Source organism: Saccostrea cucullata, unplaced genomic scaffold (genome assembly GCF_032062105.1).
Source record: "Saccostrea cucullata isolate Sc308-1 unplaced genomic scaffold, CSIRO_AGI_Scuc_v1 ctg3945, whole genome shotgun sequence".
Taxonomy (NCBI): Eukaryota; Metazoa; Mollusca; class Bivalvia; order Ostreida; family Ostreidae; genus Saccostrea; species Saccostrea cuccullata.
The window spans coordinates 20,404-44,180 of record NW_026931738.1 but is presented as its reverse complement, the minus strand read 5'-3'; the positions used below and the strand labels follow the sequence as shown (position 1 = coordinate 44,180).

Below are 23,777 nucleotides of genomic sequence, written 5' to 3'. Positions count from 1 at the left end.
AACTAAATACAAGGAGAAGGTTGTCTCTGAATAATCTGTATGACATCCAGCTAGAGAATACGTTAAAAACTTTATTTCAACAAAGTTTAACATTCAATTTAGTTAAGTATATTATTACTATCCAGTTTATTTCAGTTATAGTACGTGTTATTCGCGTACGCATAAAAATTCTTCACTTGCTGTATAAAATTAATCAGTTACCTGTACATGGATTATAAAGTTTGCTGCTCATTTAATAACACAAGATTCGAACAAATAACGTTTTCATGAGATCAATAAGATGTTAAAGAACCCATTTCAAATCGATAACCATATCGAAATTTTACCGTTTTTGAGTTATAATGCAAAAACTTTCAAGTTCCCTTGACCCCTAATTTGAGGGGCCAGCCCCTTTTAATGATGTCAAATGATAGATCTTAAAATTATGCACAATATTTGTGAAACATGTCTTAACAAATTATTTTTAGTTTAAAAGATACACAAGGAAATATATGTAAAATTTGGCGCTTTTAGGCATTCTCATTTTTGACCCCTATCTAACACCGTTTTGAGCGCAGAAATCGAAAAAGAAAAACCGATGTGCACAACTTCAATTCTTTCAGTATTTAAATGCAGTAGACATTCTGCTCCAGCTTTTGTCGTTTCTGAGCCTTTGTCTGGAAACGAACAGTACCAAATTTTCATTTAAAGGGAAATAACTCGAAAGCGGAAGGGAATTTTTGAAATGTATGAAAACATTTTAATTGAGTTTTGTAACGTCCAAAAACTCTGAAAATTTGAGCGAAATCTGTTAAGAAATGAGCGAGTTACGAGGTCTCAAAGTTGGCGTCTAGGAAAAAAAAAAGAATAATAGGAACTAGAGCAAAGCTCGTTGCAAAGCAACGAGTAGGTCTTCCGTCCTGTTTTGACCGGAAGTGACGTCAACAAAAGAAAGCAATGAGCTAAGTTGTCTCCAGTCACTTTATAATTTCAATTTTGCATCAAAACCTTAAAAAATAAGCTATCTTTGCTACTTCCGGTTTGACCGAAGTGATGTTGATGGACGGAAAATTAAGTTTTATGCTTCCTGTTACTTATGTTACCCAAAAACTTGTCAAGAACGGCAAATATATGCATTTTCTGACGACTTCCGGTTTGACCGGAAGTGACGTCTCCGGACGAATTTTGACAACTTTAATAGATTAAGCTTGACATTTTGAACAACTTTGCTTCTTGGACGTATTACAAATTCTCAATACTTTATGAGATATTTGGAAAAAACTTTTGGACCCTCTAGATCCCTTAATTTAGGGGTCAGCCCTTTTTTCGAGATATCATTTGAAAGATCTTTTAATTCTGCACAAATTTTGTTCTATATGTTTTAACAAAATTTTTTTAGTTTAGAAGATAAAAAGCAAAATATGTGTAAATTTTCGCTCTTTTAGGCGTTCTAATTTTTGACCCCTGTATAGCGCCATTTTGAATAGAGAAATCGAAAAACAAAAAATGATGTGCACAACTTCAATCCTTCTATTATCTAAAATCAGTTCAATTTCTGCTCCAGCTTTAGCCGTCTCTGAGCCTTTGTCTGGAAACGAAAGCCTATAAATTTTCGTTTAAAGGGAAATAACTCAAAACCGGAAGTGATTTTTTGAAATTTTAGACAACATTCTGATAGAGTTTAGTAACCTCTAGAACCTCTGAAAATTTGAACGAAATCAATTGAGAAATGAGTGAAATATGAGGCTTCAAAGTTGGCATCTAGGAAATAGAAGAAAAAAAAAAGAATAACTAGAAAGTCTGCTATTGCAAGCAATAGCATATGTCGCCCCGTATTGGACAAGACTTTCATTGTTATCATCACTAAAACAATGGTCCATTAGCTAAGCTTGGACAACCATCCAGTCGTATCAGTTCTTTCCGTTCGAAACGGAAGACCTTAATTGGGTACATCCCACTCATTATTTTTAGAATCGGTAGGAGAAGAAAGTAGTGCAGGAAAAAAATAAGAAGTCCAAAATTGCAGACTTGCATAAAAGAAATCTGGCAGATGTACTGAACTTTGCCTCATGCTTGTTAATTGGCAGTATCTTTCCTACCAAAAAAGCTTGGCAAATGTAATTTATTAAGAAGATCAGCCGAATTATTTTGTGTATTATAACGGCAGTGAGAACTCTGAAATTTCACTTTAATTTTTAGAGGTTCTGTCGGAAAACGAATCTGACATGTCACCTTCAATTCGAGCATTTCTGCATTGTACAGGGCTGATGTTTCTTATGAGATGATAAATCATGTGTAAACTTTCTCAGTTTAGCGGAATCATGAACATTTTCGGCGAGATGAATGTTTTGTTTATAGTAGTGATCAAGGCGTAGCGCACCTGTATAGGAGCGGATCCAAAGATTTATGAATGAATAAAAACTATGGAAATAACGTACCAATTTTCTAATTTATTCTTGCACTATTTAATGAAATTAATAATATACAAGTAATAGATATACCAAAAAACGCGAAATGCTAATAAATGCAGTTGACAATCGTTATTTTTTTATATAGAAAAAATAAAATAATTATAAAATCTAGAGACAAGACAGAAGAAGAATGACTGTTGGCAAACTATCAAATCACATCAGGAGAACTGAATTTTATGAATGAAACTTTTAAAAGGTTACTTGTAAATTGTATATGTTATATCTGTGTATTCTACCTGGCAGTGCGCTTAAAAAAAAGGGGGGGGGGGTCGTATTGAACATAGTACCTTACGTTTGAACGGTAAGGGCTAGGGCTTTCGTATTTCAAATATGTAATCCTTGTGAAAAGAACTTTTATTGGACACAAAGAACTTTGACCCTTTGACCTAGACCTTGGAGAACACATGTGTACATCTTAACCTTTTTTTCTGTTTCGTTTCTATGACAACTGTGAGCGACTCATTACAATTATTTTAAAAGAAGAAATCACTTTGACACATTGCAAGGAATTAACATTGAAAGTTTCAAAACGATTGCTTGAGTAGTTATTGAGAAAATCGAAATTAAAGAATTTTAACATACCCCTGGTTTCCATGGCAATAAACGATTATTTGAAAATTTTAAATGCAAGGCGCACAACTACAGATACTAATCATTAAAATAAAAAGAGTTTCATGACGAACGTTTAAGGGACCAGAGAGAACACTCTCGGACAAAATTCGTCGCTTTTTACAGGTTTCCATGGCAACGGTAGACATATTGGAACTGAACGACCTCACTGCACAACTACAACCAGTGATCGTCCTTTGAGGAAAGTTTCAGGAAGATTGCCCCAGCCATCTCCGAGAAACAGCCTGGATAAAAAAAACATGCGTACAATATCAATATGTCGTCCCCGACTTCGTTCGGGGCGACATAATAATCTTTACCAACAGTATCAGTAGAAGGTCTTCCGTTGGAAACGGAAGACCTTAATAATCTTAACCATCAGAATCAGTAGAAGGTCTTCCGCCTGAGCGGAAGACCTTAATTAATCATTAGCCAATTTGTTGATATTTACTTGTGCATATGCTTCATATTTCATTATCTGTATGCCCCCTGGGGATAAAACATGTTAAGATATGGAGATAACTTATCAAAGACATCTGCCATTGATCTGTATTTTCACACTTAATTGATAACAGAAAAATTCTAAGTAAGTGTTATACATGGAGCTTTTAAGATAAACAGTATGATTTTTAGTGGGTGGATGAAGCAGGAAATAAAATAAATGAAAATTAATGCAAAAAAACAAATTACTACAGGTATTTGAGGGAAAAAGAAACACTTTTTGATCTGTATCAAATTAAACATGCAAATAGGATGAGTTTTTAAAAAAGTTATCTATATACTTCTACAAAGCTTAATTCAATTTTAATTATTAAAGAGACTAGTCTAGTTTCCTTGAACTTAGGCTTAATTTTTTTTCTTTTAAATCACAAATGGTTAAGAGTTGTGCTCTTCACAAAATTTGATAATTTTTAGACTAATTTTACCCAATTGGCTGACAGATTAACTCTCATATGTCATGCTAAAAACCAATATTTAAATAGCTGTTCTGTCAATACCTGGAAGACTTCCTGTGCATGAAATCAACGATACTGTAATCCAAGGGATAAGAAATGGTTGACCACAGATTGAAGATATTTCTAATTCAATCACTATACCCCCGCAACACACACCCCAAAATAAACAGGAAATAGTACCCCTCAAAATCTCACCATGTCAGCTCGAAGATCACCATGTCTTGACAAACTGGCTCCATATTAGATCACCTTTCACACAGATAAAGGGGAGGAAATGTTTTGTTTACACTTAAATTATATGTTTTCTTTCAAAAATCTAGATCACACTCTGATGGGTGTATTTAAACAAATTGTGTGTCTCTTTACACATCCCTAACAAAGAGAGAAAAGAACCTACATGTACCTGTGAAAGATTTTTCTTCATATAATGCTTTTATGTGACCACAAAAGAAAACAAAATCTTAAAAATCAGATAATTATCGCTTTTTCTATCATAAGTGGGGCTGACATTTTGTTGGTTTGGTATTGATTTGCAGGTGCTTGTTTTATCACTAATAAATAGCAGTATAAAAAGTCCATTGCTGTGGGCAGTTTATTGAGTGGTCCACCTAGAGTTGTGAATCAATTAAGGTGATTTGTGTATCATATTCAGGCACCTGCCCTGTTTATATTGAATTAATGTCCAGCATTCATCACACACCATTAAGTGGCGATAAAAATTACAGAGCCCCCAATCAATATGATATTAATATTTTATTGTAATAATTCTGAAAGCAAAAACCCATATCTTACAAAACTCAGAGGCCAATAATATCAGTAGGTGATACATACAAGTAACATAGACTATACATTGTGATCAACTGATTTAAAACCATTCTAACAAAACAAATGAATGCAGAAAAAATCAAATATATACAGCAAATAATTCAATAATTATTAACTTACTTGAAATATTTTCTGCCTCTCATTCTTAATCTTTTTGTAAATAAACATTTCACCTTAGTAAAGATCTTATATACTATGTGTATTTTAAGATATTATCCAATCTTATTTTTACTGACCAAAAAAGTGCAAAATAACATTGTTTATTAGCATAATCAAGTCATCTTACCAAAATAGATTTAAAAACAATCTCCTCTGCTCTCTCACATTTCCTTTCATTTTAAACAACACCAATTTTAACATTTAGAACATCACATCATTTTCCTAAATAGGACACAATGTGTACACCTGGAAATACCTTGACATAGATAAAATAAGAACAGCTGATTTAATCTGAAATCTTCTAAATATAGAAAAAAAAATCTCCCTCACCTGAAGTATTCTTGAAGACAAACGTCACAAAATCTGTGTCCACACGACGAAATGATGACGGGGTCCTTCATCGGAAGCTGACAGAGGGGACAGAAGCACCTGTGGGGGTCAAGGCGCGTGAGGAACGTGCAGTCGTGACCAGGCATCCCGACAGACTAGCAAAGCGAAAGTAACCACGAGAATCACCAACGACGCGGGAGAATGATAACTTTTTATTGTGGCATTATGTAAAGTATGAACTGGTTATCACGGATGGTTTGGAGAAGACATTAAATAGTACCGATCTTTCTTTACATATTATTCAGTCAAAACAGTCCCACCTGGAAATGCATGATAAACTAAAGAAAATCAAGAACATAAGAAAATTGATCTGTTAAGAGTTTGTTTGAACTATCCACGGTCAGACCGAATTACATAGATGTTTGAATCTGAATGGTAAAATCTCCCCAAGGGTGTTGTGATACAAATTACCTTGAAACCATTTATCAAGTTTGCATCTTAAGATTAAGCAATCTTTATCAGAACACACATTCACACCATGTTCACAATTCCAGCAAAAAAGAATTTATTCCCCTGCAGGTCATAAGTCCCGATAACATAGATGTAATTTATTTTTCTTCAAAGTAGGCCGACATGACTAAATAAACCTGTTCACTTCAAGAGACTTAATTTGTTGTGAATCAATGGATTGTAAGAATTCTTCCTATGTTCAAAGACCAAACTGTACGATTTCTTAACTTTTTTATTACAAAAAATCATTGTGAATAATTGAAAGAATAAATTGAATACTAAGCCCATGTACAATTACCAAACTGTATAAGATTTTCTAACTACATGTATTTTATAACAAAGACTTGATTTGTTGTGGATGATTAAAAGGGTTTTTGAAAATATGTCGTACTCATGATAAACTGATCTAACTGCGCATGAAAACGAATTTCTCAGTTACGTAATCTGTGTAATTTATTTGCGAGAATCTAAAGTAATATACAAAATATTAATAAATTTTTAACTAGGAGAAAGGGTATCTAAACTAATCCAAAACCATATCCTTTTAATGCATGTGCTAACTTTCTAAGGAAATTGTTCTTCCTTCTAATATTATTCATAATTTTTTTATGCTGTTTCAATACTGCAATAAGACATGTTATGTTATCATATGTTCAAAAGTATGGTTCTGTAAGTCGCTGAGATGGTGGGCTCGGAGAGATTCTCAACTTTATGTATGAATGAAATAATTTTAAGATACTAGTATACTATATCCGAAAATTACTTAAACTCGGTTAAAAAGAGACAAAAAATCTTCCATGATTCCCGTGGGATTATTAGTAATTATCTTGACTGCACTGCAGAAGATCTCGGGGGTATTATTAATCAGTCACATTCAAAATAATCAACATCCTCGTCTGCAAATAATATTTATTCTGAATTTTTAATACATAATTCATTACTGCTTCAATTATTCAATAATCAACATTCGCCTATAATTCCTTTTTAAAATTTATTATTCATTCTTTCAACATTCATATTTTTTCTTGATATACAATGACAGTGAAATAAAAGTAACCTCTGATTTTTGGTCTCCTTTAGACCCCCTATCAGGCATTGCCTTCGACATAGGAGAACCACGGGAATCCAAGTGCAGAAGAATCCGAAAATGTGAAAAGTTTACAGAGGGAAGGATAGACAGACGGATTACAGACAAAATGTGATCAGAAAAACTCACTTGAGCTTACAGCTCAGGTGAGCTAATAAATGTATACCCACTGCATTGTATCTAGTTCATAATGGAGGATGTCTTCCTCATTTTCTCATTGAATAGGATACACTTTAAATGAAGATGCATGTATGATTTGAATTATTTTTTAATATATATGATTGTCTTTAGGAAACTTTATCCCGTTGAAAACCCTGGCGGCTGCCCATTGACTTACAAGGAGGTGGTTTATTATGTGTTGCTTGATTAAGTCTTCCAGAATTATCTTTCTTGTCTAAGTTTCAGTGTCACTTCTTTTACCGTATGTTTTTACGTTTATGACAGTAGAACATAAATAAGACCATAATTTAGGAACCAAGACTCTCGTATGATTGTTTAGAATATTTTTTATAAAACAGTATACATTGCGATTTTCCCATTTCCATATTCAAATACTGACATTCTTAAAGAGTACTTTTTCAAAAGTTTTCATGAACACATTATATAAAATATTGCATGTAGTTGAGTGTAACATTGAAAATTTTCACCCCAAGAAAACCATTGTCAACCTCGGCTGCGCCTCGGTTGACAATGGTTTTCTTGGGGTGAAAATTTTCAATGTTACACTCAACTACATGCAATATTTATTATATTATACTGAATGTTTTATACAAATACATATTACAGTGAACCGTGTGCGCATAGATTCCGCGCAGTCGCTATTTTTTGGAATACCACCCGTCGTCAAGCAATGTTGACTGTTGCTACGCAGGAGGGCGTCGTTTCATTATTCAGCGGGTAGTAGTGTTTTTTATCAAATGTTTCTCGATGAATCAGATTCAAGTAATTTAAATGAAAGTATAGTATAAATTAATATTCTCTTCCAGATACAGGGCTGACACGGCTATTGATAAAAAAAATATACCAATTCAGTATATTCAATTGCAAGTCACACGCAGCCATTTCTATTTTACTTTTTTTTTTTTTAAATATAAATTTTTCGCTTGCACATATATTCTTTTGGTTTTTTTTTTTATAAATTCAAAATATATTTCCAAAATGTTTATTGTAAGAAGTTAACAATATTTCCAATTTTAAGTATTTTATAAAACATTGTTTAATCTACATGCTAATAAACTTATTAGTATTCATTGATCAATTCTTTTTAAAAGATATCTTTCAATTATTATTATCATTTAACGTTTCAAGGACTTCTTTTTATTTCACAATACTGAGTTGTCTTTCCTATAATATAAAAGAATATTCATGCGTCGACACGATATACTCGTATCCCAGTTAGCTTGAAATAAAAGACACGGAAGAGTTTGACACATAGAGAACACATCTGTTTTGTATTTGTATATTTTACAAGAATAAAATCCATAACGGTTATCTAACAATATGCTTTATGATTAACAGGATGAGTAACGGAGAAAACATAGTTTGCCTCTGCCTTTTTTCTGATATTGTAATGACAGCATGATTCTTGGGAGGAGGTACTCCAATTATTTGAAATAGACATGGTCGGATACAGGATTTGTGATTAGGGAGGGGGCATGGATAACTTTGTTCAGGCAGGGAGTCTGGGGGCCACCATAAGGCCCCCTGTGGGTCCAGGGCGAAGCCCTGGTGGGGGCCCATGGGGCGAAGCCCCATGAGGCTCCTGGGTTTTCGTGTATTTGAAGAGTTAATAGTGGTATTGGTTAGTTATGTACCAAAATATGGCATTATTAATATTAGTCATATCATACTTGGAAAATTTTAAATCCGCCAGTGATAGATACCTTTTGATATTGATTATATATGGGTTTGAAAACTATTATTTCACCTGGCCTTATTTCCAAAAATAAGGCATAATTTTACACTCTTGTTGTATCACGTGATGTGATATGTATTGTGACGTCATAATTACTCTGACGTCACAAAGGTTGTTTCCATTATCGACAGACATATTTAGCCTTTGCTCTTTATATTGATTTGTCAATTTCTAAGAGTTAAAAATGGCTTACTTTGTCTTCAACTGGAACAAGAGAGATTACATCACCACAGTTCTGTCACTGATTCTACTGGTACTTACAGTCAAGCATCAAGAGTTCTTCTTATGGTAAGTTAAACAAGTCAAAATCAGGAAAGCTTCAAAGAAAAAAATCACAAGTCAAGGGTTTTCAGTCCGCTTCTCTTGCAGAGAGTGAAATGGATCGAAAACCATTGACTTACGGAGATACTTAAATAAATAAATTTTTTTTGAAAAAAGAAATTATCATTGATAGTTTTCAAGTTATGGACCTAAGCTTGTCGAATTTATTCAGTTTATGTACAGGATACCAAAAGGAGGGATGGAATAGGGAATGTTGACAAGCTAACATTATGGCAACAATTAAGACCTCCTCTCCCTCCGCATCAAGAGCTATTTTATATGTACATGCATATGTAAACGCCTATAAAATATATATTTTTGCAGCAACAAAATTTATATGTAATGTAACATATTTAGAAATAACACAATTGTTTTATTTATTGGTATACTAATGATTTACAGCAGGGAAGTATCCCTTAACAGAATTGAGAAGTTTGGTTTGTGGTTAGGCGTGTTAGAGGAACCCAAACCTTGTCCAGGGATAGAAGATCTCCACACCGTGAGTTAAATTAATATATAATCTTACTAGTTACTACAATTTTACATGTATACAGGCACGTAGCATCGTTTTTGAAAGTGGGGGGGGGGGGGGCAACCTGAGAAAACTTTTTTTTTTACTTACCTAAAAAAAAGTTGACAAGCAAAAAAGAAAAAAAAAACCCAGGAAAATTAGAAATTGCCCAAACTCGAAAATCCTATTTCTTGGGGGGGGGGGGGGGGGGGTGGCCAACTTTTCTCAAGGCCAGCTTCCTTTAACTTAAAATTTTTTCCTATATTTCCTTGCTATAAATGTACAGTGGTGAAAAGTGGGGGGGGGGGGGCAACCATCTCTTCAATGGACGTATTCTATAGTAAAGGTAATGTTCGTGAAAAAAGTGGGGGCAGCCCCCCCCGGTTCCTACGTGCCTGGTATATAACTTAATTTTTTGAGGGTCTGAGTAAATTTTCTTTTTTCAATCCTCATTTAACATAAATACTAATTGAAATACAAGATACTTCACATAAATATTTTTTTTTCTGAGATAGATGGCTATGGAGATGGGGATATCGACTTTAGCTGTTTTGGCCTCCACTGTAGCACCAAAGGTGATGACTTGGACCAAATCTGTGATTTGTCAAGCTGTGCAGGGAATGAAGAATGGCATCTGGTATATAAAGGGTATGAAGTATTTTATATTACAATATAACCATAATATTTTTTAGACACGTTGTTATGTTTTACTGTAATGGAATATCTATTTTATATAGATCGCATATTTCCTCGAAAACCTGAACATAATGTAACTCCGCAGAAATCAGGGCCCAGGCTACCCCCAGAAACATTTCTCCCCAAAACAACTACACCCAAAGCCCTCGGAGAGGACCGCCCGGAATACAAGTATTATTTGTAAGTCTGTTTTTTTTAACTTGTACAATGATACATGTACATATGAACCAAAATACTAATTCATTCAAAACCGAACCTGGCCACTGTTTATAAGCATTAAAAAAGAATTTTACATATTAATTATATAAAGATATAGGCATATTTTATATAAAAAAAATTTAAGTCAAAATTTCTTAATTCTTAACTTTAAATGCTACATAAATAAAGGATTGTATTATTTATAAGTAAAGAATTGCACTATTTATAGCTTCCGCAAAGCTTACGAGATGAAGAGGATTATACTGTTCATAAAGAAGGGAGATCGATGCGAGGAGGTTTTTGCCTACAGTCCCAGGACCAAGAAATTCGTGCTGAAATCCTTCTACCCAAAGCAGCCTTGTTATTGAGATTGATGTAAAAGGATACCCAGAACATGTGCATCCATCGTCATTACAGGAACCTTATGATAACAAACCGAAATTTCCCCCAAAATTGTGATATCTTTTTTACATCTTTTCTGCAAAGTTATTTAAATTCTATGTTAAATAGCTTGAAAATTCATTATTTTTTGGTAAATTAGATGTCTTTAAATTCCATAAAGCAACATTTTGATTCTGCACAAAATAAGAGGTATGACGGTTTTACATGCATATGTTCATTTGGTTTAAACAAAAATTACCGCTGAAAACCCTTTACCATTGATTGATTATACGAACCGATAAAAAAAAGTTGCATGATAAATATTCAAAAGTTCCTTTAGTTCAACAGTATGATAATGTTGTTCAAATATATAGACCCCATCTCAGAGGTACTTCCGTTGTCCGATACCCACGTTGCCCTATACGCACTGTGTCCTCTCTGCCAATGAGGTAGAGGAGAATTTATATTTCCTGTGAAAGACTGTACCGCGATGTCACAGTTAGCCTATCAGGCCACCAAGTATCAGAATTAGTTTTCGAAACTCTATAGTGAGAAGATGAAAAACGTTTATGCTGTGACTATGTGTACCCAAGAATTCTCCCGGCTAGAGTTGCACTGTCTACAGATTTACTAGCATAAAGTAACCAATGCGTTTTTAAAACCAGTAACATTTCTCTCAGTAGCTCCGAAGGAAATAACTAGTCAAACCTTGAAGGGGACATTTGTCCGAAATTTTCAAAACTTAGACATTTCTTTCCTTGCCGCATGCTTTAATTTTTTAGACATTTTTTGTTCATAAATAAACAGTCCTTTGAATATTTCTTAAAGCAATTGTTAATTGAAGTCCTCATACATATCATATCCCAAGGAAACCGCCATACCTCTTTTATATAATTATGTTAAATTCAGAATGTTTCTTATTCGTTATGCAATAAAATAATGCAAGAATTAAACAAATGTGTTGTTTTAAAGCAATAAAAACTTCATTTGATTCAATGTTATGAAATAGAAAAGTGAAAGAATTACATGAATATTTTACAGATTGTTGTATTGTATCAACATTTTCAAATGCCTGGTATCTTAATAAAAAATGTTTCTGAAACACTAATGCCCCCGTATGGCAACTTATTGCAAAGGTTAAATCTTCTCAAATGCAAATCAAATACATTTAATATATTGGTACCCAAAGTAAGGACCTGGTCTTCTTACAAGAAATGAAATAAAACTTGTCAAGTAAAAAAATCCTTAGCACCACCTGTTCAATAGTTATAGACATGGTTAAAGTTTTTGTAAAGGTAGGTAAAACTCCAAGGTCAAAAGGTTAAAGTTTTTGGTATCTAAAGGAAGAACTTGACACACGATTACATATGTTAATATTATGAGAGCCCTAGCAATTACCGTTCAAAAGAAATCTTCAATAAAAAGGTTAAAGTTTTTAAAGTAGGCAAAACTCCAAGGTCAAAGGGCCAAAATTGCTGATATCCAATAGAACGTCTTGTCAGAAGGATTACATATGCTATGTATGAAAGTACTAGCCCCAGTCATTCAAAAGTTATGACCAAATTTAAAATTTTTGAAAGTAGGTAAAACTCCAAGGTCAAAGGGTCAAAGTTGTTGGTAACCAATAAAACGTCTTGTCACAAAGATTACATATGTGAAGTATGATAACATTCTCATACCCCTAGTGCCCTAGCACTAACTGTTTGAAAGTTATGGCCAAGGTTAAAGTTATGTACAAAAAAAAGGGCAAACTCTGGGTCAAACTCCAAGGTCAAAGGGTCAATTTCATCGTATCCAAAGAAAAGTCTTGTCACAAGGAATACACATATTAAATATGAAAGCCATGGCCTCAACCAATCAAAAGTTATTTGAAAGGTTAAAGTTTTTGCGGACAGAGGACAACCAGACCAACAGATTAACATATAAAGAGACAGACAGACGGACGAACATGGCAAAAATTTTATACCCTGAATCTTCGATTACGGGAGCATAAAAATACAGGCAATTAAAATCCACCTTTATTACTGAATCGACCCTTAAATACAAAATCTAGATCCATGATTTTTGCATTCATGCATAGGGAAATGTGTATACTGAATAAGTGTCTATTGTTTTGTGTGTACACGATTTTCCTCAAAGTCTAAGGTATTGCACTCCAGTATTATAAGGTCGATATTAGCTTTTAATTTTACATATTCTATTAGATCATTCATGAACAACAACAATTAAGCTCTAAAGTATCTTATATATGCAAATTAAACTTTATTTTTCTTTTCCCCTGATTAAATGCAAAAATATGTGTATAAAACTGGAGGTACTGTGAGCTCACTAAAGGATAACCCCCGCCTCCCATAGGGTTATAATGTCAAGTCCATCTTTTGATCTGGGAAACCCAAAATAATTGACATATCAAAACTTGAAATTAAAGGTGCACAATGGCATTATGTAACAAAGAATCTTTGAAAGTATTAAATTTTATTCAGTGGTATAGGAGGAGTTGCATATAAGAGATGGGTACCCCCATTACTATAGAAAGTGTGGTCGTGTCCGTGTCTTGCTCTGGGAAACCCAAACTATGTGTCCACAATGGCAATATGAAATAAAGAATCTGTAAGAGTATCAGTGGTATAGGAAGAGTTGCGGATAAGAGATGGAATTTATGTTCATTTAATGCAAGGGAAATCTTTAGTCAGGAGAAGATAAGTACTGATCATCAGTCAGTATATTAGAAGCAGCAAGGAGAAAAACCTACTGCTATTTATTTGATCACAGAACATGTTGTTTTTAAATAACTCATTATATTCGAGACTCTAGTTTTTTCCCATAGGTTTTGTAAGTTCACAGACCTTATCATATCTTGGTACCCAAAAAATCTTTCGTTTTCCAAAGAAGTTTCCAGGTCATCAGATAAATTTTTTGTTCGATTTTTTTTTATCAAATTAACAGAAGTGAAATGAGGTTAGATATGAAAGCAATCACAAAAAGAGCCTAAATCCAAGTGTTTTGGAACCTTGCGCAGGCGATACTACAAATTTTGGATTTTCCATTATTTTGACGGTGAATTGCTTTGTCATCGTGTGAACTATTCAAGTGCATGTAAAATGAATAGCATATGCTCATGGTGCCAGGGGGTTTAAAAATATGTCAAAAGAAACAAAACAAAAAAAATAAATAAATAAAAAGAAGATCTACTTGTTTCCCTGATGATAACACCTATTTCGGTTTCATAAGCATATATTGACTGACTGACCGACTCTTATAAAGGTTAAGTAAACCTTCCGCGTCGTAAAATGTTACTTTTTTATTCAGTAGGGGTTAGAAATGATGTATTTTGTTTATAAACAGTGATACATTTAAATGTTGCAATTTAAGTTTAAACAACAGAAACAATACACAGAAAATTCTATAAAGACCTGGCTTGAGCCTGGGATATATAACCTTTAAACAGAACTATGACCATCAAGAAAATGTATGCAAGAGAAATCTTTTCATGAAATTTATTGAGAAATTTCATTCTTAATTGTTTCCTTTTTAATCATTTATGAAGGCATCCATAGGTAAGAACTGACAACAAATACATGTTCTTTCTTTTCACATTTGTAATTGAGAATATAATTTGTAAACGTGAAATAAGTTGTTTACTATTCATTTATAAAAATTCTTCAAAAGATGAACTAAGGACGTTTAAAAAAATAATACTGCGCTTGAATAAATAAGCAGGGACTTTCCTTGAGAGACATACAGTGCATTTAAATTGAATATAGCAAGACACGTGCATAGATTTACCTGCATGATTTATGGCAGAATGTTAATAATTTTAGATTTATTGTTGCGTTTCACAGTTGAAGTGATTTGCTAGGTACTTTTACACATAACATATCTCAAAAGATAAAAATACTTCACACATGTTTTTCTCAGCCAAGTATATAATGATTCTGAAAGTTTCAAAAAAGCAGATAACAAATGAAGTATATGCAGATAATGAACAGTATTCAAGCCAAAAATCCATTAGACAATACAAAATAGGAGCAAAGCAAACCCGGACCTCCAAAATATAGAGGTGTGAGGAGTGAGAATCCCCTGACGACCGGTCACACCGCGGTGTGCTCCTTGTCATGATCGGAAACAAACGGAAAAATCCTTCTTCAACTCAGTGTATAAATAACGGACCAACAATTGGTATGAAAAACGTCAGTCAGCAATTTAACTCAATGATAAATTGTTTTTGCTGACAAGGTCATTGTATCGTCCACAGAACATACGAAATGATGATTTTGAACGAGACTGCTGATATTCTTGATATCAACTTGTTTGTCAATAATTTACATCATTTTAGAAATAGTACATACATGTACGTCGAGCATGCTCCTGCGTATCGAATCAAATGAGAGAGAGAGAACTCCATATGCAGGCAATGAAAGAGTATTTCTGCATAAGTAAGGGAAGTTGACAATTGAAAAGTTAAAGTCATCACGTGTATAAGGATATGGAAATAACGAACAGTATTCAATCTCAACGTCCATTAAACAAATATACAAAATAAGAGCAGAGCAAACACGGACCTCCGAAACATCAGAGGTGGGATCAGGTGCCATGGAGGAGTGAGCATCCCCTGCTGACCGGTCACACCCGCCGTGTGCTCGTTGTCATAATCAGAATATAACGGAAAAAATCCGTGGTCAATTCAGTGTATAAATAATGGACTAACAATTGGTATGAAAAACGTCAGTCAGCATTTCATTCAATGATAAATTGTATTTGCTGACAAGGTCATTGTATCGACCATAGAATTTACGAAATGATGACTTTAAACGAGATTGTTGATATTCTTGTTTCATCAACTTGCTTGTCAATAATTTACCTCGTTTAAGAAATTGTTCATACGTAGAGCATGCTCTTGCGTATCGAATCAACTGAGATATAAATACTCCGTATGCAGGTGATGAAGGTATATTGCTGCGTATATTGCTGCATAAGTAAGGGAAGTAGGTTGGTTGTTTGATTACTATTGACGTTTTTTTCAATTAAAATATCCATATATGAATCAGATGCGTCTGAGTGACTCAGATGACCTAAATAGGCCTGCTAATAACGGGACGCAATTGGTACCCATTGGTATTCTGTACAATACATTGTTGGAAGACCTGGTCTCCAAAAAAACCAAAGATATTGTCAATCAGAAACTCAAGCATCTTTTTGATTTTAACTTCAGAGTACTTGTGTGTACAATCAGAATGTTTTTAACAAAATAATTTTTTGAAAATGATCAATGACTTGAAGGAGTGAAGTAATTTTACAAGTTCCATTTTTATTGAAAAGCAGCTATCAATGATATCGAAAAACCACCTGAACTGATATTCATCGTAGGGAATGGTTGTGTATAAAGTTGAAAAGTCGTAAGTTTTTAAGCTGTTAAATTTGGTAAGATCTTGTGATTTCAAATTGTCCAAAGTTCCTTGGAATTTTTAAGTATCCACATCTGATTTACACCGCTTCTCGAATATATTGTTGCACAGTAATCTTGAAGTTTCTCCTTACTACTGTTAATATCTTAGTGATGAGTAAAGAAAGGGGCTTGGTTGAACATTTACTGGAAAATTAATAATTGAAAAAAAGCTTGTTAGTTTTAGCACAGCATGGAATGAAATACTAGTATATGGGGATATCGAACAGTATACATGCTCAAAAGTCCATATTAAAACAATACAAATTTTGGAGCAGAGCAAACACGGACCTCTAAAAGGCAAAGGTGAGATCAGGTATAACGGAGAAGTGAGCATCCCCTGCCAACTGGTCAAACCCGTCATGTGCTCCTTGTCATGATCGAGGAAAACGAGAAAATATCTATTATTCTGAAAAAACGTCAGTCAGCATTTGACGTAATGATAAATTTACCACTGTGTGTACCTACAGTATATGATTATAGTAGAAAAGTAGAAACAAAAAGGAAAATTGGTGATGAAAAAGATTAATTCATTCTGTTTGTCAGATTATTTGTTTGTGAGTTCGTCCTAATGTTTTTTTTAGATGAAAAATACGGAGATTGCGAACAGTATTCAAGCTCAAAAGTCCATTAAACAATACAAAATAGGAGCAGAGCAAAAACGAACCTCCGAAATGTCAGGGAAGGTCTGTCATGAAGGAGTGAGCATCCCCTGTCGAGCGGTCACACCCGCTGTGTGCTCCTTGTCATGATCGGGAAATAACGAAAATCCGTCGTTCATTCGGTGTGTAAATAATGGACTAACAATTAGTATGAAAAACGTCAGTGAGCATTTGACTCAGTGATAAATTATATCGTCCATAGAAGTTGAGAAATGATGTCTTTAATCGAGACTGCTGATATTCTTGTTTTATCAAATTGTTTGTCAATAATTTACCTTCGTTTTAGAAATTTTACATACATGTACGTTGAGCATGCTCTTGCATATCGAATCAACTGAGAAATATTAAGTCTGTATGCAGATAATGAAAGTATATTGTTGTATAAGCAAGCGAAGTTACCAGAGTGCTTTTGCATAAAACAAGAATGATTTTTAGCAAAGAAATTTTGTATTATGAGTGATCATAATTTTCAAACTAGAGTGTTCCAAGGAATGCATGTGTAGCCTTGTCATGATTTAGCTTCTTAAAAAGATGTCATCAAATTTAAGAGTGGTCAGCTATTTATATGCTTATAGCATATACAGTATTTCATGCAAAAAATCAAGCATGGCAGTTCAGAAATGCACAAAAAACATCCACACATTGTATAAGACTGCGATAGAGTCTTTCAATCAAAAAAGATATGAATCACAACCTTCAAATGAATAATAAAGTTGAAATCATTATAAATAAAGATTTATTTAGAATAATGAAAATTCCTTTTTGGTGTAAAATCTTTACACTTAGACATCAGGGAAATCTTGCACTAAAGATATCTTCTTCTGATAGGAATCCGTTCCCTGAAAAAAAAGAAAAAAAATCTACTTAACTACAAATTAAAGAAAAGAAATAAGTGTAATAAGTGTACCTTAAGCTGATTTAAATGGAATGATTTTGAGAAAAATTGCAATGAGTTGTGATAAAACAGTTATTTTGATGCTGGCATTAAAATAAACCCAAGTACATGTCTATCAGCGATAGATGAGCTGTTGTAAGTAAGTCATATCAAAATGCCAGATAATTTTCAACACTTAAAATAAGGTATTTCTAAGCCTACTTGGCTTCAGCAAGCAATTTGTATCTTCAATAAGATTTATCTTGATTTTTCTTCTTGGAATGAATGAACTTCTTTATAATACTTTAAAAACGAATGCTAGTATGTAGGCCAGTTAAAATTGACGTATATGTGTGAAACGAGCTAGCGGTGGTTGTCAACATCAATCCCTCATTAAGTGTTGGAAATACATTTGTTAACAGAAAGAGTATATATAAAACTGCATGTATTAGGTCGTAAAATCAAAAAATTAGAGATACCATCTCTTTGTGAAAATGTGAACATCTTTTGTAGTATGAGCTGATACTTCAGAAATATAGATCCTGTTAAAACCTTTTTAAATTAAAGAATTGTTTTTGTTGCTTAGCGTCCTTCTCGAGAATTGTTCACTCATACAGAGAAGCCAACACTTGCAGGTTGAGAGCTGCAAATTTTGACTTCTGGTCGGCACTCATAGTCATTGAGCAGAGCCGGTGTAAAGACGAATAATGACCCCCATCGAATAATGACCGGGGGGTCATTTTTCAACGACAAAAAATGACCCCCACCCGTAGAAAAAAAATCATTTTTTGTAGAAAAAGAGTCCTAGGGGGTCATTATTTTATATGTTAGTCCTATAAAATAATGACCCCCATTGAAAAATGACCCCCTTTAAAGTGATACAAAATATACACTCTTTGATATCTTTTTTACAGCGAAACTAATTTTTACATTTTCTGTAACCAGAAAAATACAAAAAGTCGTATGAAATAATTAAGAGATTCACGTAGTCTTTCAATGCTAAAATTGTGTTTGAAAAGAGATTCTTTTATTGTCAAGTAAATAAAATTTCTTTTTAATATTCCTCCTTATAATGTTTGCTTAAAGAATGATATTCCACTTGTTTTCAGAAATCAAACCATGCAAAAATCAGGTTTAAGTACTCTTTAATAGGAAAAATTAAATTTTCTGTCATTTCAGCTTTTAGTTTGTTTAAGTTTGGCAAATCTTATTTGACAATGAAAGAGGAGGAAATTTTTATCCCCCCCCAAAAAAAGAACATTACGTTAAATCAAAACAAAAAAAAAACATAAATGAAAAGCAAAGATATAAATAAAACTCTATACCTTTCAATAATTCTGAAAGAGGCTCTAGATAAAATATTGAAAGGAAGTTAAGCCTTGACATAAGTTCTATCATATCATAATTTACTTCGCCATGATTAAAGCATACTTTAAATGTTGGTGGAGGTATACTTGAAATTATTGTGGCAAAGTAACAGTTAAAAATTAGTAGAATAGTAGATTATTTTAAGCTTATTTTTAATTCCTTCTTATAGAAAAATAAAGGTAGGGTGTTTTTTTTGTTTTTTTTTGTTGTTGTTGTTGTTGCTTTTGTTCAATATTGACTTCCTCCTAAATAAGAAAGGGGGTTGGGGTAAGTATTAGACCTAAAAATATGCTCTGTAAAGCTATGGGCTAGTGTAAAATACACAGTCATTCTAATGCAAAAACTATACATGTAGACATAAATTTTGATTTAGCACACAGTATTCATTACATTTCTTTTAACGTAGAACCTACTTCGTATTACATCATAACTGGTAAATGTGTTTAACCTGTGCTAACCCATTAAGACATCATAATTAATTCAATGCCACTTTTTCCCGTACTTTACAGCTTCAATAGAAATGGTAGAAAATACTGCATTTTGAAATTCACAGAATTCAATCATGCCAACATAATCTTAATTCAATTCATATATCTTTAGGTTTATAATGCTTAATGGCAATATATTTCTGGAATAAGAGAAAATATGTAGGCACCTTTCATTTACTAGATCTAGACCTGAAGTTGACAAACCCTAGACTATCTAGTGTAATGAAATTACAATGTACATACAACTTTCGTAATACTAGTAATTTGAATGGTATGTAACCATTTTGAAGGAATGCATAAATCGTAAAAATCTTCAGTTGCCAGCTATATAGTGTAATATCTTGATGAAATGTGTCTAAGTCAAAGATGTACGTGTTGTAGATCGGTTGATCGTGTGTACATTTTTTTTTTATATCTATAATGAAATTATGTGCATTCCTTTTAACAATTATTTGTTTCCTATTCATTTCTTGGTGTTTGATTACAATTTTTCTATTAAATATGATCTTTTAAAAATAAAAGTACAATTTCTGATAAATATTTAATCTGAAAGTAACCCCAAACAGTCATTTAATTATTAAATCCCGTGTAAGTGCAAAAAGGTCAAGAATATGAGTATCGGTAAATAGCCTATCTTTCATTAGTTAGAGGGGAAAGGTATATATTTTAATCACTTTTTGTAATCATTTGGGTGTGTTCTTCATCATATTGAAGATTGAAAACATTGTGACAAAGACTTCTAAAAAATATTTACAAATGTAGGGTGCATAATTAACTTAAAATAATAGAGTTCTTTGACTAATTTTTTTAATGGTGGACTAATCTTTTATGTTAATTGAATAAAAAAGAAATTATTCTTCATAAAATATTGTTTATTCAGTTAATAAAGTTTATAAATGACGATGTTTGAAGAAGTATTTTTGTGATTTTACATATTCCCTTTATGACAAGTACCCCTAAAAATAATTGAAAATGTGAAGTCGCAGTATGTAAGTACCATACCAAGTTTCACAGCATGTGCTAGATTAAAAAACAAGGAAACATATCATGATATTTAAATGATTAATAAGCAAGTACTAATTTATCATTTTGAAAAGGTTTGAAAATCTTGTGACAAAGACTTTTCCGACATAGGTTCTACCTTAATTCTTGTTTTACTCCACCCTTTTACTCAGTTCTGAGTATATTTTTCAGAGAATTTAATATGAAAATCAGAACAAACATTTTCATTGTTGTAACGTTTTCTTTATAATGTATCATAATATGAAAAGTTAATTGAAGACCATTTCTTTTTATGTCCCCGTAGTCGAAGATTTGGGGGTATATAGTTTTATTCTGTTCGTCTGTATGTCCGTCTGTCTATCTGGCGGTTTTTTTGCCCGCAAAAACCTTAACCTTGACCATAACTTTTCATTTATTGGAGCTATGACTTTAATATTTAATATGTGTATTCCTTGTAACAAGACCTTACTTTGGGTACCACCAAATTTGACCTTTTGACCTTTACCTTGGCGTTTTTTTTTTCCATTTTACACAAAAATGCCAAATTTTTACTTTGGCCATAACTTTTAAACGGTAGATACTAGTACTCTCATACTTCAAATATGTAGTTTCTTTTGGCATTACCTTTCATTGGATACTAAAAACTTTGAGCTTTTGACCTTGACCTTGGAGATTTCCGTACTTATGATTTTTTTTTACCTTGGCCATAACTTTTGAACGGTAAGGGCTATGGTATTCATACTTCACATATGTAATCCTTGTTACATTTAACATTTTCTTAAGAAATCATCAACTTTGACCTTTGAGTTTGACCTACCTTTCAAAAACGTATCCTTAGCCATTACTTTTGAACAAGTGGTGGTAGGGCTTTCCTATTTTGCAGTTGTATTTCTTGTGAGAAGACCCTACTTTGGGTAACAATATATTTAAATTGCATTTAAGAAAAGTTTAATCTTCGCTATGTTGCCATACAGGGGCATAGCTGTTTCACAAACACATCTTTTATATATGAGGATTTGCGGATAAGAAATGGATACCTCAAAGAGTAACAGACGGACGGACGTACATCCCGATCACTATATACCCTCCCGCTTTTCAAGCGGAGGATATAATGATATATAATACTGCTGATTTTTTCTGTCAGTTCGATGATTTCCACCATCAAAAAACAATGTTTACCTAACCCTTAAGGCTTGATTAATCTTTTACTCCTTTAGATTCTGAATTATTGCATTGACCTCAAAATATAGCTATAATTGTATAATGTTATGATATCAACATATCATCAGTTTATTCCCAATAAGCTCAGGTGAGCATTTTGGCCAATATGCTTCTTTATCTAATTTTTTTACCCCTTAAAAATTTAGCTGAAATCTAAAGGGGGTCATTTTTCTACGGGGGTCATTTTTCTTCACGTGGGTTCTGCAAATTTTTAGGGTGGTGACACTTTTTCTACGGGCGAAAGGGTCATTTTTCTACGTCGAATAATGACCGGGGGTCATTTTTCGCTGTCGAAAAATGACCCCCGGTCATTATTCGATGGGGGTCATTATTCGTCTTTCCACCGGATCTTTTTCGTGCCAGCACCTACTGCGACACGAGACCTCCGTTTACAGTATACGGTTAATTATAAAATGATGACGGTACATCTTATGAGGGAAACGTATTTGCCAATTTACATATCCTATATCCATTTCTTTAATTTGCAGGAGATATATTTGGAATATGTAACTTGTGGCTCTGGATTTCGTATGTAACTTGCACATAAACAAAAGGCGTTTAATCTACCAGCCATATGCAGTTGCGAGTCTCTCGTTTTTATGAATTTTGTTTGCAATTGGCAGTTATTACCATCCTTATCTGCAAGTTGAAGATTTATTCTTGGAGCAAATGGGCGGACTTTAGCCTTGAATTCTTTGAAGTCCACCCTCCCGTCGTCGCCATTTTTGCCCAGTTTGTCTTAAAGTCAAACGGCAAGCGAGGAGAATCGACGTCCTTCAGATATTTCATAAACGTTTTACAAATAAATGAATAAAGAATTAAAAAGACCCAAGAGGATATAAACTGGCTTAAAATATGTGGTATTTTGTACGGGAACAGTTTTCAAGGGTATAACAATAAATAATATGGACTCTTACTCTCTTCCTTCCACAAATTTTTGTGCAGACTGGAGCACACACTGGAGCGCAGTTCGGACAGGCCTTCGTACACGATGTGGAACAGACCACGTTACAGAGTATTCGACGTACTCTTATTCGTACTCCACCCCAGCCCCCGGAAGCCTCGTCCAGAAGGCACCACGTGACCAATGTCAAAATCAGAACAAGGGGCAACTTCATTGGGAATCTAAAAGAAAAATGAATTCTTTTCATTTGTAGTTATTTTCTTGAAAATATCAAACCACATTAGTGAAAGCTTTTATTAAGCAACTAATAAATGAACCAACGCACTCAGGTAATATACAATAATTTATTTTATAAATGTGTTTACAGTGTAAGATTATTCTTTCTATGAAACAAAAAAAAGTTATCACTGATATGTAATTATAAAACAAAACAAAAATGTTGATACGTAAACGATTCCAACATAGGCTAAAGGGGGTGTGACCTACCGTTCTTTAGTTGATGCTACAGAGACATTGAGACTAAACAAACGTTGGTCTTTTATAAGAACTAGAAATGATGAAAACTCCACGTCTGCTATAAATGAGTCATGACTGCATGTACCAATATATCAGGCTTTTCAATTTTCATTATTTATCAGAATTTGAGCTTTTGATTAATTTTTAGAGCATGTTTCCTGGTTGTAGATATTAAGGAGGATGCTGATTTAAAACAGCTGGTTTGAATTAGATATTAAGGTACTATTTATTACATTTTAAACCGTGAAATACTGTAATTTATTCGCTGAATTAATGAAAATGATATACTAGTATATTTTGTCATAGTGTGAAAGAATATCAGAAGTGCTGTAAAACTCGCGATTTTCTTTC

The 23,777-nt window shown here is 33.3% G+C and overlaps 2 protein-coding genes across 2 annotated transcripts; one reads left to right on the top strand and one right to left on the bottom strand.

The window, feature by feature from the left end:
• The first annotated feature begins 8,976 nt into the window (after positions 1–8,976).
• LOC134233423 (uncharacterized) lies at positions 8,977–11,009 on the top strand. The gene is made up of 5 exons (XM_062715387.1): positions 8,977–9,129; positions 9,565–9,661; positions 10,189–10,321; positions 10,411–10,549; positions 10,797–11,009. Exons 1-5 carry the CDS (start codon positions 9,026–9,028, stop codon positions 10,933–10,935), a joined length of 612 nt encoding a protein of 203 aa, XP_062571371.1. The 5' UTR covers positions 8,977–9,025; the 3' UTR covers positions 10,936–11,009.
• Positions 11,010–17,772: 6,763 nt separating this feature from the next.
• LOC134233421 (uncharacterized) lies at positions 17,773–23,434 on the bottom strand. The gene is made up of 3 exons (XM_062715386.1): positions 23,397–23,434; positions 22,924–23,131; positions 17,773–17,892 (listed from the first exon to the last, which is right to left on the bottom strand). Exons 2-3 carry the CDS (start codon positions 23,122–23,124, stop codon positions 17,836–17,838), a joined length of 258 nt encoding a protein of 85 aa, XP_062571370.1. The 5' UTR covers positions 23,125–23,131; positions 23,397–23,434; the 3' UTR covers positions 17,773–17,835.
• Positions 23,435–23,777: the final 343 nt, after the last annotated feature.